General features: G+C 44.3%; 1 protein-coding gene across 1 annotated transcript in view; it reads left to right on the plus strand.

The window, feature by feature from the left end:
• The window catches only part of SUFU (SUFU negative regulator of hedgehog signaling), a 124,106-nt gene that overhangs the window by 95,129 nt on the left and 14,831 nt on the right, over positions 1 to 14,146 (plus strand). The window contains 2 exon segments of the mRNA XM_039481296.1: positions 3,324 to 3,458; positions 5,338 to 5,476. Of these exon segments, the coding sequence (XP_039337230.1) occupies positions 3,324 to 3,458; positions 5,338 to 5,476 (274 nt within the window).

Raw genomic sequence — 14,146 nt, forward strand, 5'->3', positions numbered from 1 at the left:
AAAAAACCTGTTAGTTGTATTTCAAAGTTATATGTTAGTTCAGGGGTAGGCAACCTATGGCACGGGTGCCGAAGGCGGCACGCAAGCTAATTTTCAGTGGCACTCACACTGCCTGGGTCCTGGCCACTGGTCCGGAAGGCTCTGCATTTTATTTAATTTTAAATGAAGCTGCTTAAATATTTTTAAAACCTTATTTACTTTACATACAACAATAGTTTAGTTATATATTATAGACTTATATATGTTATAAGAGACCTTCTAAGAACATTAAAATGTATTACCGGCACGCGAAACCTTAAATTAGAGTGAATGAATGAAGACTCGGCACAGCACTGCTGAAAGGTTGCCGACCCCTGCGTTAGTTAGTGTCATCTGGTGAGCACATAAAGCACAAGCAGCATTCGCCATTTAAAAACAAGAGGTTTTGATATGACCTACAAAGCCCAGCCCTTGCCTTCACAGTGTTGTGGTGTTTGTTATATTGGAGCCTGTGGGGGCTAATCAGAGTCCCATTGTGCTAGGCATTGTACAGACTAGTGAATTAAAAACAAAACAAAAAAATGGCCCCAACCCCAGAGAGCTTGCATGCTTTAGGTTTGTGGCAAACGCTATGGAATTCGATTCTGTAAATGCTCACCTAGTCTAAACTTAAATTTCCTGGCAGAAGCTGCTCAAAACATTAACCAGTCTGGGTAGAAAAGGGGCAATACCCAATCTCTCATCTTTACTAACTAAATTGCTAACTAACTCTGGATATGCCCACATGTACACAAATTCTGCAATTGCACATATCAGTTGATATCAGTCATATCGGCTGCTGCTCTGAAACCTGACATATCAGTTGATAAACTTAAAGTCTAAAATCTCTCATGTTTCTGGTGGCCGACATCCTGTTGGGGGGCTTGGTAACGAATAATTGGAAACTCTAGGTGACAGGCTAAGGCTTTGTCAGGCAGTGTAAACGAAAATTGCTCCCCTCACCGCCCATGCGGGGTTCACGTTGTGGACAGAAGAGTGTTCCTGCCCACAACGAGCTATTTACACTGCCATTTGCTACAGCAAAACTTTTGTCTTTTTTTTGGGGGGGGGGGGGGGGGCTTTTTAAAGCACCTGTGAATGACAAAAGTTTTGTGGTTCAATTGGCAGTGTAGACAAAGCCTAACTTTCCCACCCCGTCATGTGTATATAAGATCTGATAAGGAAGTTCAGGTAAACCTTAGGTTAAGGTCAATTGATCATTAATCAACCATGCACTTCTTGGGTAATCAAACTGTAAAACGTTTTCTTCAATGTCTGGCCCATTCCACTGCTTTACGGCCCCACCTATATGGAGCTGTAAAATGTGTTTGCTGAACCAGTTTAAACTCCCAGGTTTAGATGCCAGGTAGACTACAAAGGGATGTGTCTTCGCTGCAGAGTTAACCTGGTGACTGGCATTCAGGTGCTCAGCACCTGGGTTAGCCTAGCCCAGATAGGAGTAGTCACACTGCAGAGCCCAGTTAGTGTGTCCTCACCAGTGCTGCACTCGCCCATGTGTGTCACTGGGGCTGCAGGGGACACACACCATGATCTTTTGTGCTGCTCTGCTTTTTTCCCAATAAACTGGGAGAACGTGTCTGCCCTTCTGGGCACAAGAGGGCGGGTTGGAATTTGGAAAAGGCATTGGAAGACTGTCAGCACTCGAGTGGTTTAGCCTGTTACCTCACTGCAGAGTGGGAGTAGGTTACCAGCCCTCGTGAAAGCCTCATGTAGGTTTTAGCTGATAGCCCTGGTTGAGCCAGCTAGCCCGGGTTTAAAGTATCATCAAACTCAGGTGAGAGGGATGTGGATGGGGAGGGGAGTGAGAGCCCTGATGAACTCTGCAGTGAAGACACACCCCAAATCAATAGTGGTGGACAAGCTGTTACATCATGATTCTCACACTCTGCATCTGAGACAAGGCTCCATTTTGCAACGTAGAAAGGGTCAAGTCATATTTGAATGATGTTCCTGAACTGTGCTGTGACATGGTAACATTGTTTGTTTGGTCTGCCCTGCAGAATGAAATTAGAAGCATGTTTTAACTGTCAGGGGACAGGTGCTTGGAGTGTTGTCAGCCAGTCTCCTTCCTCTCTCCTCTCCTCTCCCCAACCAAATACAATGATTGTGTAGTGTAGATGAGACCCTAGCAATGTGTTGCCTCTATTAAATCAAGATTGACAGATAAGAGAAATGTAAACCCTGTCTCTTCTGACATCATGTTAAGTTGATGGCACTCTATATGTGCCTCCCTTTCCAGCCAGTTGGCCTCTTTGCTGTCTCCACCCCTTCCTGTCCTTGATCCCAGTCCTTCTGATCACTCAGTGCTTTTCGTTTGATGTGTTTTGGGGGGAGGGGTTTTCCTATTGCATGTAAGATTGTTGGATCAAGCACCATCTTTCCCTGTGTTCTCTACAAACACACAAGGAATTATAATGCTACTCTTTGAACATATAAAGTATTTTAGTTTATGATCCGGTATTTTGAGATATCTACCTGATTATACTGAAGATTCTGTCTTGTGAAGTTCGTGATTGCAGAATGTAACCTCTAAGTTAAACAACATTACCTTGTGTAATGTACTGCCCTTGTAAAATATAGTATAAAGACTGCATTGTTTTAAAGCAGCTCTACTTCAAAGGGAAAACGGTCTACAAATATTCTGTAAATTGTGTGTGGCTTTTGTACTTTGAATATTGTACTTAATGCTAGCAGAAGTTAGAGTGTTTAAGAACTGGTTATGCAACATCTAAAGCCTTTGGTTGGTCTGATGAAGGAAAAGGGTTGGGTTGATTCAGATTTATCTTTTTACTATAGGTCCCTTAACGCTAAGCTTCTGTAGCGGTGAGTCGGGACAGCACAGAGCTTTCCAGACAGCCCCGTTTCTTTAAGAATACTAGAAATGGGGCATGGGGTGGTGACCTGCTAGGTCCCACAGGCCTTGCCTCTGCCCATGCAGCATTGTACCTTACAGAACATTTTGTCGTGCTTCTGGCTTCACGGTATAATTTCACTCCCATTCTTTATTAAACTTTCTTTCCAGAACTTTTAAGGTCACTAGATCAAGATGAAGCATTGCATGCTAGGAGCAGTAGTCTGTGGGCCACACTTGTACAATGCAGACACGGGTTGCTTGCAAATTAGCTATGTCCTTCTTGCAAGCTGTTGTTGTGTCCTTCCGTTAGACAGCTTTCATGGAACTGCTCTAAATAATCATTGAATTTTTCTGCTGTCTTTTCACAAGGCTGACAATAGTTGCAATGTGGGTCTCATGTTCTAAATAGATACTCTGTTTTTTCTCTTAGAAGCCGTAAGGATAGTTTAGAGAGTGAGAGCTCAGCAGCTATCATTCCTCATGAGCTAATCCGCACGAGACAGCTTGAGAGCGTGCACCTGAAATTCAACCAGGAGTCTGGAGCACTGATTCCACTTTGTCTAAGGTGAGAGGAGATGGTTTCTTTCTGAGCTCTGCTTTAATGGCTGCAATTCTGCCTTGTGGCCTTGTTTCTTCATACAGATGATCCTGTATAGATTTAAAAAAACCAGAGCTGAGACACTTTGCCAGAAACATTAGAAACCGATGACACTATCCACAGACCTGAGGAAGAGCTCTGTGTAGCTCAAAAGCTTGTCTCTTTCACCAACAGAAGTTGGTCCAGTGAAAGATATTACTTCATCCACCTTGTCTTTCTGTTGTGCACATAAGTTCATCATGCCAAAATTGTTTCCCATGTTTTATGTTGGGGGTTGAAACAACAGGGTTTTTTGATCAGACTAATGCTGCTAAGTATCTTATCAAACTAAGGGATGGCTCCTACGGTCCTGCCACATAAATCCCTTAAGACATTAACTTTAACTTGTGCAGTTATAGGCAAACATTTGCCATCAGTTGTGCACACAGTTTTGTATATGCAAATTGTGTTATTTGTATCCCTAAATGCACATGTTGCACTGCACATGCACTGTAAAGGTTGTATCTTGAGAAGTTGCATCTAAGGAGGGGATCAGGGTTTTGGCCAGTTAATGACCTGTCTAAATCTCCAGAAAATTCAGCTAATGACTTTTTTGTTTAAATGCTTTTGACAGAAATCGTAAGAGAGTTCTGGTCTTTGAGTAAACTGAAGACCACTAATTCTTATTGAGTTAACAATAATAATTTTTGTTGAGTACTTTAAAATTAAAAATGCAATAAAGGATGCAGTAACTTGCCTCTAAACTCTTTTCTCTCAGATGTACTGGTCAGCCTGACATTACTAGATATTTATGATTTGAATTATGCAACATCATAAATTAAGGGCTTGTCTACATGGGTGCATCCAGGAAGGTTAATCCAAATAACATAAAGTGTGAATTTGCAGAGGATTAGTTAAACCGCATTAAACACCTGTTTGAACACTCTCATTCAGAATTAAGGCCACTTTAATTCTAATTAATAGCATCCACGCAGGGATTTAATACGGTTTAACTAATCCATTTCAAATTCACGCCTTTTGTTAATTCAGATTATTTTTCCTGGATGTCCAGGAAAGATAGACTTGTGGCTAATGCACAGGGCTGGGAATAGGATCTGGATTCTATCCCTAGTTGTTTACACCAGGTCACATGGGAAGTCGCTTAACTCCTCTGTGCCGTAATTAGCTCCATCTGTAAAATGGGGATAACACATTCACATCTCCCTGAGGCTGTGAACTTCAATGCCTTTGGTGTGACTTGAGATTCCCACACGGAAAGCACCGTCGCAATGAAGTATTATTTATTATAGATGAACAAACATGTATCTCTTCTCCTAAACATTTTATTTAACATGACTCCACTGGCACAGACTAAATTTAATAAGTTACAAGGTAATGGATTAATATATAACAGGCGCTATTAATGTGTAGGAGTTATCCTAGTGGGACTGCTTTGCGCCACCACAGAAGAGATGTGAATTCTGGACTCGGTTCTGCTGGTGTTCTCTGAGCTGATGGAGTTGGGAGTACTGTGCCTTATGCATCAGTGGCAGGGACTGGTGCAAATGGGATGCGAATAAAGTCCCATTCAGTCTTCCTGGGCTAGAAGCATTGTAATGTGGAAGTGGGGCCTTGGGACGGAGGATGTGAGAGCACATGTGCACTTCCAGAGTTCCAGAAGAGTCTTGTGACCCGCACTAAGGGACAAGGCTGTGAAAGTTCTTCGTACATTCACTGAGAATTAGTGGTTACTGGGGTGTGATGTATTCCTAAAAGTGATCACAGATGCTCCAGTGTGTATCTTGTGGGTGGGTCTGTACTGACCTGCTTATGACCTCCGTTTATGTATGTGTGTTCTGTTCTCCAGGGGCAGGCTGTTACATGGACGGCACTTTACATATAAAAGTATTACAGGGGATACAGCAATCACATTTGTATCGACAGGAGTAGAAGGAGCCTTTGCTACAGAGGAGCATCCTTATGCAGCACATGGGCCGTGGTTACAAGTAAGAGCCTCTTTTCCTTCTTCCTCTTTTACCTCCTTCCTTTTCAGTTCCTTCAAAAAACAATCCCTGTGTACAGGTTTCTCTGGCCTACAAATCTTACAACAAAGCTATACATCCTGCTGCAGCTTCTCTGACGATCAACACCTGGTTATTATATGATACTCTCAGTAGTTCCAGAAATTATTACAAATGTAGAACTATTCCTCATTAGGTGAATGGAATTTGAAATATAAAACATTGGTTGGCAATTTCTAATATCTTAAATGAAAACAGCAATTTTCATCTCTCGGAGGCCTGGATCACTTTACAAATTCTAACATATTTTGGTTCCTGCCTCCTGCCACTACAGTGTAAATACCTTAGGGGTGAAACCTAATAGGGGAATTTAGGGAGGCAGAATGGAGTTACCTAAACTAATAGCCAGGGCCATCAGGGTTAACAGCTTAATCTTTGGAAAAACTTATGGGCTCTTTAGTGATTGGAAGTGTTCAGGAACTCTGTCTTACATTGACCCCAAAACAGGGCACTAACCGCTGCACGTCATCCTATAGCACCATCACCACCTCAGATCACCACACAACTTCCTGCACCAGCACCCTGGATTTCCCTTGGAGTTTCCCCATCCACATGTTAACAAGGGTCAACCTTGGTTAGCTTAAGACCACCAATGGTGGGATGTCATAGCCATTTCCTACTCTTGTTTATGGCCAAGCAAAAATAAAATAGCTTTGGGAGGAAAGCTCCATTTCTAAAGAATTAGATGCCTGGTGCGCGCGCGCTCTCTCTTTATTGTACACTGTTCCTCCACGGTGCACTTCTGTTTGAACACTATTTAGAATCCCACTGTTCCAGTATCACAGTTAAGTTGGCTCTGGCTAGTATTCAAGGCATCACAATGTATATGTTCACAAATATGCAGGAAACCATACATGCAAATCTGTAACTCCCAAAGGAGCTGATTGTGTAGCACAGCACTCTTACAATGATTAACAGGGAACGGTCGGTTTAAGGGGTGGGTCATTCACTGTTTGGTGCTTGTGCTCACCAACACATGACACACAAGATCTTGTGACTGTGTTAACTCCAAACATAACAGTATTTGTTTGAGTTTACACCACGTCCTGAAATGTATTAATGTGTAGAGCTGCCGGGTATCCTCTAAAGGGTAGAGAACGGCAATAATTATGCCTTCATTCAGGCATGTAACTAATATTAACCCTTATGGAACGAGCTAATTCCCAAACGTCTGTTACTAGGACCTGCAGATTTACTGGGGTCACATGGGGTTGCTGGGAAGGAAGGAAGGTTTCTGGTGGCTGGGAGGTAGGGTGGAGCTCTTTGCAGGAGCAAGTCCCCACCTTGCTTCCTACACTGGGGAACTTCTTTGGTCTTCTCTTCTTCTGGGACCTGCTCCCCTTGCTGCTGGCCACTGCCCTGTCTCTTAGTTTAGTGCCAGCAGAGGTAAGGTGCTCAGACTGCAGATAGGCAGGGCCCAGCAGGGAACACTGGCAGGCGCGCCAACATTGTGTAGAGCTGGTGGGGTGCCTGAGGCTCTTGCCTTCATGTAAGGAAGGAGGGATCACTGTTTGAATGAGCAGCAGCTGAGGGGTTGGGATTGAAGATGCGAGGTCCTAAAGCCAAGTCCGTTGGCTTCAGCCTAAGGGGCAAGTTGTGGTATGCAAGAGACGTAGTGGCAGTTCCCAAGTCTGGTTTCTCCTCTTAGCTTTTGGAGTAGCAGGGCCTGAGAGCACTGGTGTCGTCAAAGTAAAGCCTGGAGGGGAATCCTCACATCACTCTGCCAAGGCCCCAGCCACACACAGGCATTGATGGGCTCCAGAGGGAGTCGGTCCGTGGCTGAAACGGGGAGAGATAGCTCAGTGGTCTGAGCATTGGTCTGCTAAACCCAGGGTTGTGAGTTCAATCCTTGAGGAGGCCACTTAGGGATCTGGGGCAAAAATTGGTCCTGCTAGTGAAGGCAGGGGGCTGGACTCAATGACCTTTCAAGGTCCCTTCCAGTTCTAGGAGATTGGTATATCTCCAATTATTACCTTTATTACCTAAAGCAGATCACTGTGGTGTGACGGCTTGTTGTGAAGGAGTATAAACTGGGCGGTTGTGTAGAGGAAGGGAAGCAGCAAGCCTCTCCTGATGTAGACTTTTTTCCATACCATGGGGAAGGAACAGTTTGAGGGTCTGAGAAGCCCTGATTATGGGTCTGTGCAGTAGCCCCAGACTACTAGCTTCTATTGATGCAGAGCCTTGCTACAGTGAAAACCCAAACCTGCAGACTAAACACAGCATCCATTGTTTACAGATGTGGGCTGGAGTGGAGTGCTCTGGCTCCAGGTGTCAAAGGTGGGATTGGCAAAGGAGTATGCTGTATGGACCTCCGGCTCTGGCTTGCCTACCTCCACAGCAGACTGAAAGTCACTAGTATCAGAGGGGTAGCCGTGTTAGTCTCGATCTGTAAAAGCAGCAAAGACTCCTGTGGCACCTTATAGACTAACAGACGTTTTGGAGCATGAGCTTTCGTGGGTGAATACCCACTTCGTCCGATGCAAGTAGTGGAAATTTCCAGGGGCAGGTATATATATGCAAGCAAGAAGCAAGCTAGAGATAACGAGGTTAGTTCAATCAGGGAGGATGAGGCCCTGTTCTAGCAGTTGAGGTGTGAAAACCAAGGGAGGAGAAACTGGTTCTATAGTTGGCAAGCCATTCACAGTCTTTGTTTAATCCTGAGCTGATGGTGTCAAATTTGCAGATGAACTGAAGCTCAGCAGTTTCTCTTTGAAGTCTGGTCCTGAAATTTTTTTGCTGCAGAATGGCCACCTTAAGATCTGCTATGGTGTGGCCAGGGAGGTTGAAGTGTTCTCCTACAGGTTTTTTTATATTGCCATTCCTAATATCTGATTTGTGTCCATTTATCCTTTTCTGTAGAGACTGTCCAGTTTGGCCGATGTACATAGCAGAGGGGCATTGCTGGCATATGATGGCATATATTACATTGGTGGACGTGCAGGTGAATGAACCGGTGATGGTGTGGCTGATCTGGTTAGGTCCTGTGATGGTGTCGCTGGTGTAGATATGTGGGCAGAGTTGGCATCGAGGTTTGTTGCATGGATTGGTTCCTGAGCTAGAGTTACTATGGTGCGGTGTGCAGTTGCTGGTGAGAATATGCTTCAGGTTGGCAGGTTGTCTGTGGGTGAGGACTAGCCTGCCACCCAAGGTCTGTGAAAGTGTGGGATCATTGTCCAGGATGGGTTGTAGATCCCTGTGAGGTTTTCACGCCTCAACTGCTAGAACAGGGCCTCATCCTCCCTGATTGAACTAACCTCGTTATCTCCAGCTTGCTTCTTGCTTGCATATATATACCTGCCCCTGGAAATTTCCACTACTTGCATCCGACAAAGTGGGTATTCACCCACGAAAGCTCATGCTCCAAAACGTCTGTTAGTCTATAAGGTGCCACAGGATTCTTTGCTGCATTGAAAGTCACTAGCATCTGATGGCTGTTTAGCTTATATGACTTGAGTTTGGTAGGTCCAGTCCCAGTGCCATTCCTAATAGACAGGTGTTCATACCACCACTGCAGCTGGCACTATTCGGTATCATTTTTTGCAGTCTCAGCAGACAGATCAAGGACTGACTACAGACCATGGAGACAGAACACCCCATTCCTATAAGTCGTCAGGTTTAAGGCATAGTAGCGGAGCGTACATGGGGAAGCTTGCCCTGCTGCTGTCCACGCTCTGGGGATGCTGAGGTTATTTCATTCTCCCGGAGCTGTCAAACTGGAACCTTTCCCAAATACTTGGCATATTTGTCCTGAAAGTAACTTTTTAATTATTTATAAAAGTTAAATTCTCATAAAGATCTATCATGTCAGGCTGGGTTATTTCTTAGCTTCTTCCACTCTCTCTTGTATTATTGAATACAAAAATTACTTTGATTCACAAAGGTACAGACGTATTCCCGAAATCCTACTTGTTAACGCTAGAGATTTTGGCTATGTGTTAACTACTGTGCCAGTCTCTAACATTGTGCGTGACCAAAGACTTCCACAAGGCTTTTTGACCCTTCCCCTTTCCCCAGAACACTGGCTGTCCCAAGGCAACAGGCTGACCACAATGCTGAGCAAAACCTCTCTTCCCCGTCTGGGGAGAGTAAATGCTCCAGGTGAGCAAAGAAAAGATAAGGAAGAGGTGCCCATCCTGACTGCCAGGGTTAGAGAGGTAGGGCTGGTAATTCCCAACGGCTTCAACACAATTAATGTGGGATGGTGTTGATCTATATTAAATGTTCTTGGGACAAATTGTCTGGATGTGCTGAACCTCTCATTGGAAATCTCACTTGTCTATCTTTAAACCCGCTCAAGGTGAGTGAGAGTGACATATGCTCTCCCCCTCCCCCCCTTTACTTGAGTATGTTTAGACAGTATGTGTGGAGATTCACCGTTGAAATTAATCTGTCCCAATAAAGTTTGCCCAAACCTTTAATACATATTAATGTTATCCTAGGGTAGCTTGTTTCAAAGGTAGTTAACATGCATGCATCAGCTGCTGGGAATTGCCATCCTTAGCTCTCAAACGCTGGGAGTCAGGATTTGCTTATGCAAAACATTTCCGCTTTAACGTGGCATTCCCTACCTGCCCAACACAAGGCACACTCTTCCTGACCCCATCTTGCTTACTTGGAGCACTTACTCTCTCCAGAGAGATGGTGAGTGATGGTGATAATTTCTGCTCTTGCTGCTCTGGGCAGTTATTGCTCTAGGAAAGAGAGGTGGGAGCCTTTGATCATGCACATTGTAAATGTTACCCATCAGTGTTTGCTGCAGTATCTGTTAAACATACAAGCCAATCTACGTAGCACATTTTAAAAAAACCAAAACACTGTATGGTACAAATGTCCATTAGGTTACACAGTCAAGCACCCCGAAGTTAGGAATTGCCTGAAGACTGCCTGTACAACCTTAATTTGGCTCCCTTATGCATGTATATTATGCTACAATCTTCAATTACATGATCAGGTTTTCTCCACTGGACCCCATCTCACTCACTGCACCGCATGGACCAGGCTCTGGGAATGAAGTAGGGCTGTGTAGTGAATGCAGCTGTTTTCTATAGGACCTGTGCAGCATTTGTTTCCGCAAGTTGGAAGGTGTGTAGTGAATGAAGCAGGGGATTGCAGGGGGAGAGAGAGGATGGTCTCACGGTGGAGGCAGATGAACACTGCCCTGGAGAATTGGAGTCTGTCCCTCCCTCTGCCAAAGGCTTCCTGTGTGGTGCTGGGCGAGTCACTTAAACTAAAACTTTCACATGTGGTCACTAATTGTATGTTCCTAATTTTCTGGTTACCCATCTTGAGATCTGATTTGCAAAAGCACTCAGCATCCCAACCTGCACCTGAGGTCCATGGGAGCTGTCCTCTGAATATATAAAGTGCTATATAATGCTGAGTTCTTTGGAAAATCAGGTCCTAAGAGAGTCTCAAGTTGGGCACCCAAAATTAGTGGACACTTCTGACAATTTTGGCCTTAGTACCTCCGTGCTTCAGTTTCCCATCTGTAAAAGGGGGAATAACAACACTGCCCTATTTCATAGGATAAATGCATCGGATGGTGAGGTGCCTCCAGTGCTTTGGTGCTAGGGGCTATCTGCGTGTCTAAGAGAGATTCAGTGCAGGGTTTTGATGATGTACAGTAAAAAATAAAGGGCCAGGCAACGCACCAAACCAAAATGTTATGGTGGTTCTTTCTTTCAAACGTTTACAGCTGAGCATTGATTTAATACAGCTTTGAAACTTTACTGTGCAGAAGAGAACTGTTGCTTTTAATTATCTTAATTTAAATGGAACAAGCACAGACAGTTTCCTTACCTTGTCACATCTTTCTTTAAACTTTCCCCTTATTTTGTTGTTAGGTTTACATTAAACACAGTACTGTACTGTGTTTGCTTTTTTGTGTCTCTCTGTTGCTGCCTGATTACATGGTTGACCAGTGAGTTCATAACTCTGAGGTTCTGCTGTAATTGAAGACCCTATCATAATGTGTACACAAAAGAGGTCCGAATTAATATTGTGTGGGCAACTCTGGTGCCACCATGGCCCACACAGCAGGGAGGTATAATGGCAAGAAAAGTACTGCTCAGCCCCGGTATCCTTGGGCTGAAGCATGCTCTGTGGGGCTGGGACATGCTCAATGAAGATGGAATCTTCAGAGAATTTTGTTACTAGCGACTAATAAACTTCTTTGAAACATACAAATGGCAATTTTCAGAGGCTTATAATATCACCAAATTTGGGTTCATCTTCATGGGGTCAGCAAAGGCACATCCTTGAACCCAGTGGGACCTCCTGCTAAATTTCTAGTCCTTCCTCCAAAGCATGGAATCAGTAGGGCTTCTCAACAGAACAAGGGTAAGAATTTTTTAACTTTTGTCAAAGTATTTTTCCTAAACTTTGTTCTCTGAAATGACAGCATCATTCTTACTGGAACCTTTCCAGTGAGGCACAGATACTGGCATGGGAAATTTCAGTCTGAATGCTTAGAGTGGCCAAGTTATAAACAGGGTGAAAACAGGGTCTTTATGAGTATTAGGAAACCTTAACTCTCGGCATGGCTACCAGATGTATCTGTAATATAGCACTGTGTCTAGAGAGCATCCATCACGCTAGTACTATAGAAGTGATAAAATTGTGATAGTGATAGTACCAGGAAGCACATTGTATTATCACCTCCCATTGTTTAATGAGACCGTATTAAGATCATACATTAAAGATGGAAGAAGCTATTAGGTCATCTAGTCCGGGGTTCTCAGACTGGGGGTTGGGACCCCTCGGGGGGTCGGCGAGGTTATTACATGGGGGGGAGGTCGTGAGCTGTCAGCCTCCACCCAAACCTCACTTTGCAGCCAGCATTTATAATGGTGTTAAATGTGTGTTTAATTTATAAGGTGGGGGGGTCACACTCAGAGACTTGCTATTTGAAAGGGATCACCAGTACAGAAGTTTGAGAACCACCGATCTAGATCCTCCCCTAGAGGCCAATGAAGGATTGTTCCTGCGATACATTTTCTAGTGCTTCATCCAGTCTCATTTTGGATGACTCAAATGATTCTACCACTTCCTAGAGAAACTGACTATCCCTCAGCCTAATGCATCTTACTGTCGGGAAGCTTTTCCTGCAAATCAGTCTAAATTATCCATTAATGTCAGCTCTTTACTCCCTAGCTTTTCTCCCAGCCACTGGTAGCACCCTAGAGAAGTCGTCTCTCTCCTTAACGCTTGCCCCCTTAAAATGCATGGACTGTTAGCTCGTCTCCCTTCAGACCCTCGTCGTTGCTGAGCCAAGCTGTACATAGTCACACAGCAGTGATTCTATCCAGAAGAGCAGTAGAACAATGTTTACAGGCTCCAAGAAGTACCCTTCCCCAGGGCCAGTCCAGGTGGAGTTTTAAAGCTGGTGAAATAGAGTTGGGGAGTCCTAGCAGCTCCTTAGTGCATATAGAGATCCTCCTGGTACATAGCATTTCGAATCCTCATGTAAGATCCCTGAACGCAGCATATGGTGCCCGGGGCAGGTGTAATTATCTTCTCCTTTACAGGGAAGGTCTGGTAGTTTCCTTGGAGTGTAGCAACGGGATTCCACCTCCCCCCCCAGAGAAATCCCCTTTGCTTGCATATATATACCCGCCCCTGGAAATGTCCACTACATGCATCTGACGAAGTGGGTATTCACCCACGAAAGCTCATGCTCCAATACGTCTGTTAGTCTATAAGGTGCCACAGGACTCTTTGCTGCTTTTACAGATCCAGACTAACACGGCTACCCCTCTGATACTTGCCCCCTTGTTTGTTCACAGTACGTGTGTGACACTCTGGTGAAAACTATCATGGAAATCATACAGCAGGGTGTCTGTTTAGAACCCATGTCCTTTTTCATATAGTGCCGTTGCATCACAGAAAATAAGGAGACAAAGCTTCTGTCCTGAGCTGCTTGCAATCTAAATGAGAGACAACACAATGAAAGGGGGAGGGTAGATGAGAGAGCAGGGGGATCTGCTCATGGCACAGAGCACTATTTACAAGGCGTTTGATTAGGTGCATTTTGAATTAAAGGAATTCCTTCTTCTGCTGTACAGTATTAACGGCAGGAATTCAGCAGGAACACTTTCCATGCTGTCTGCTCCCAAGAGTTGCAGGAAATTAGCCATGTTGTTGATGAAAGGAAGCAGGCCACAAACTTTGGATCTGCTGGCTCATCCAGTCTAGAAGCATCAGCTTTATGGATGGAGGATTTCTTAAGGGCTTGTTATATAACTTACTTTGGGGTATATTACACCATTTTACAAGCCAGGCATTCTGAAGATGAAAGGTGCTGTGGTCTGCTTGCCAGCTGAATTTGGGGGGCTCTTTCCTGATCAGAGATTTACCAACTGTGGCAGACTATAAACAGCTGTGTGAAATGTACTATTGTAGCCTGGGGTCAGAGCCAGCTTGTTTCAAGTTAAGAATTTCAAGCCCTTGCAATAGATTTGAACCCCAGAAGTGAGAGCTGGTGCATTAGTCATGCAGTTGCACCTGTAGACTTAAAATCATAGCCTTAGATTAGTCTTATGTGGTTTTTGAGTGCCAGTCATCGTAGTATGTAGGTTGATCTACAACGTGACA

The sequence above is a fragment of the Mauremys reevesii genome, linkage group 7 (genome assembly GCF_016161935.1).
Source record: "Mauremys reevesii isolate NIE-2019 linkage group 7, ASM1616193v1, whole genome shotgun sequence".
NCBI lineage: Eukaryota > Metazoa > Chordata > Testudines > Geoemydidae > Mauremys > Mauremys reevesii.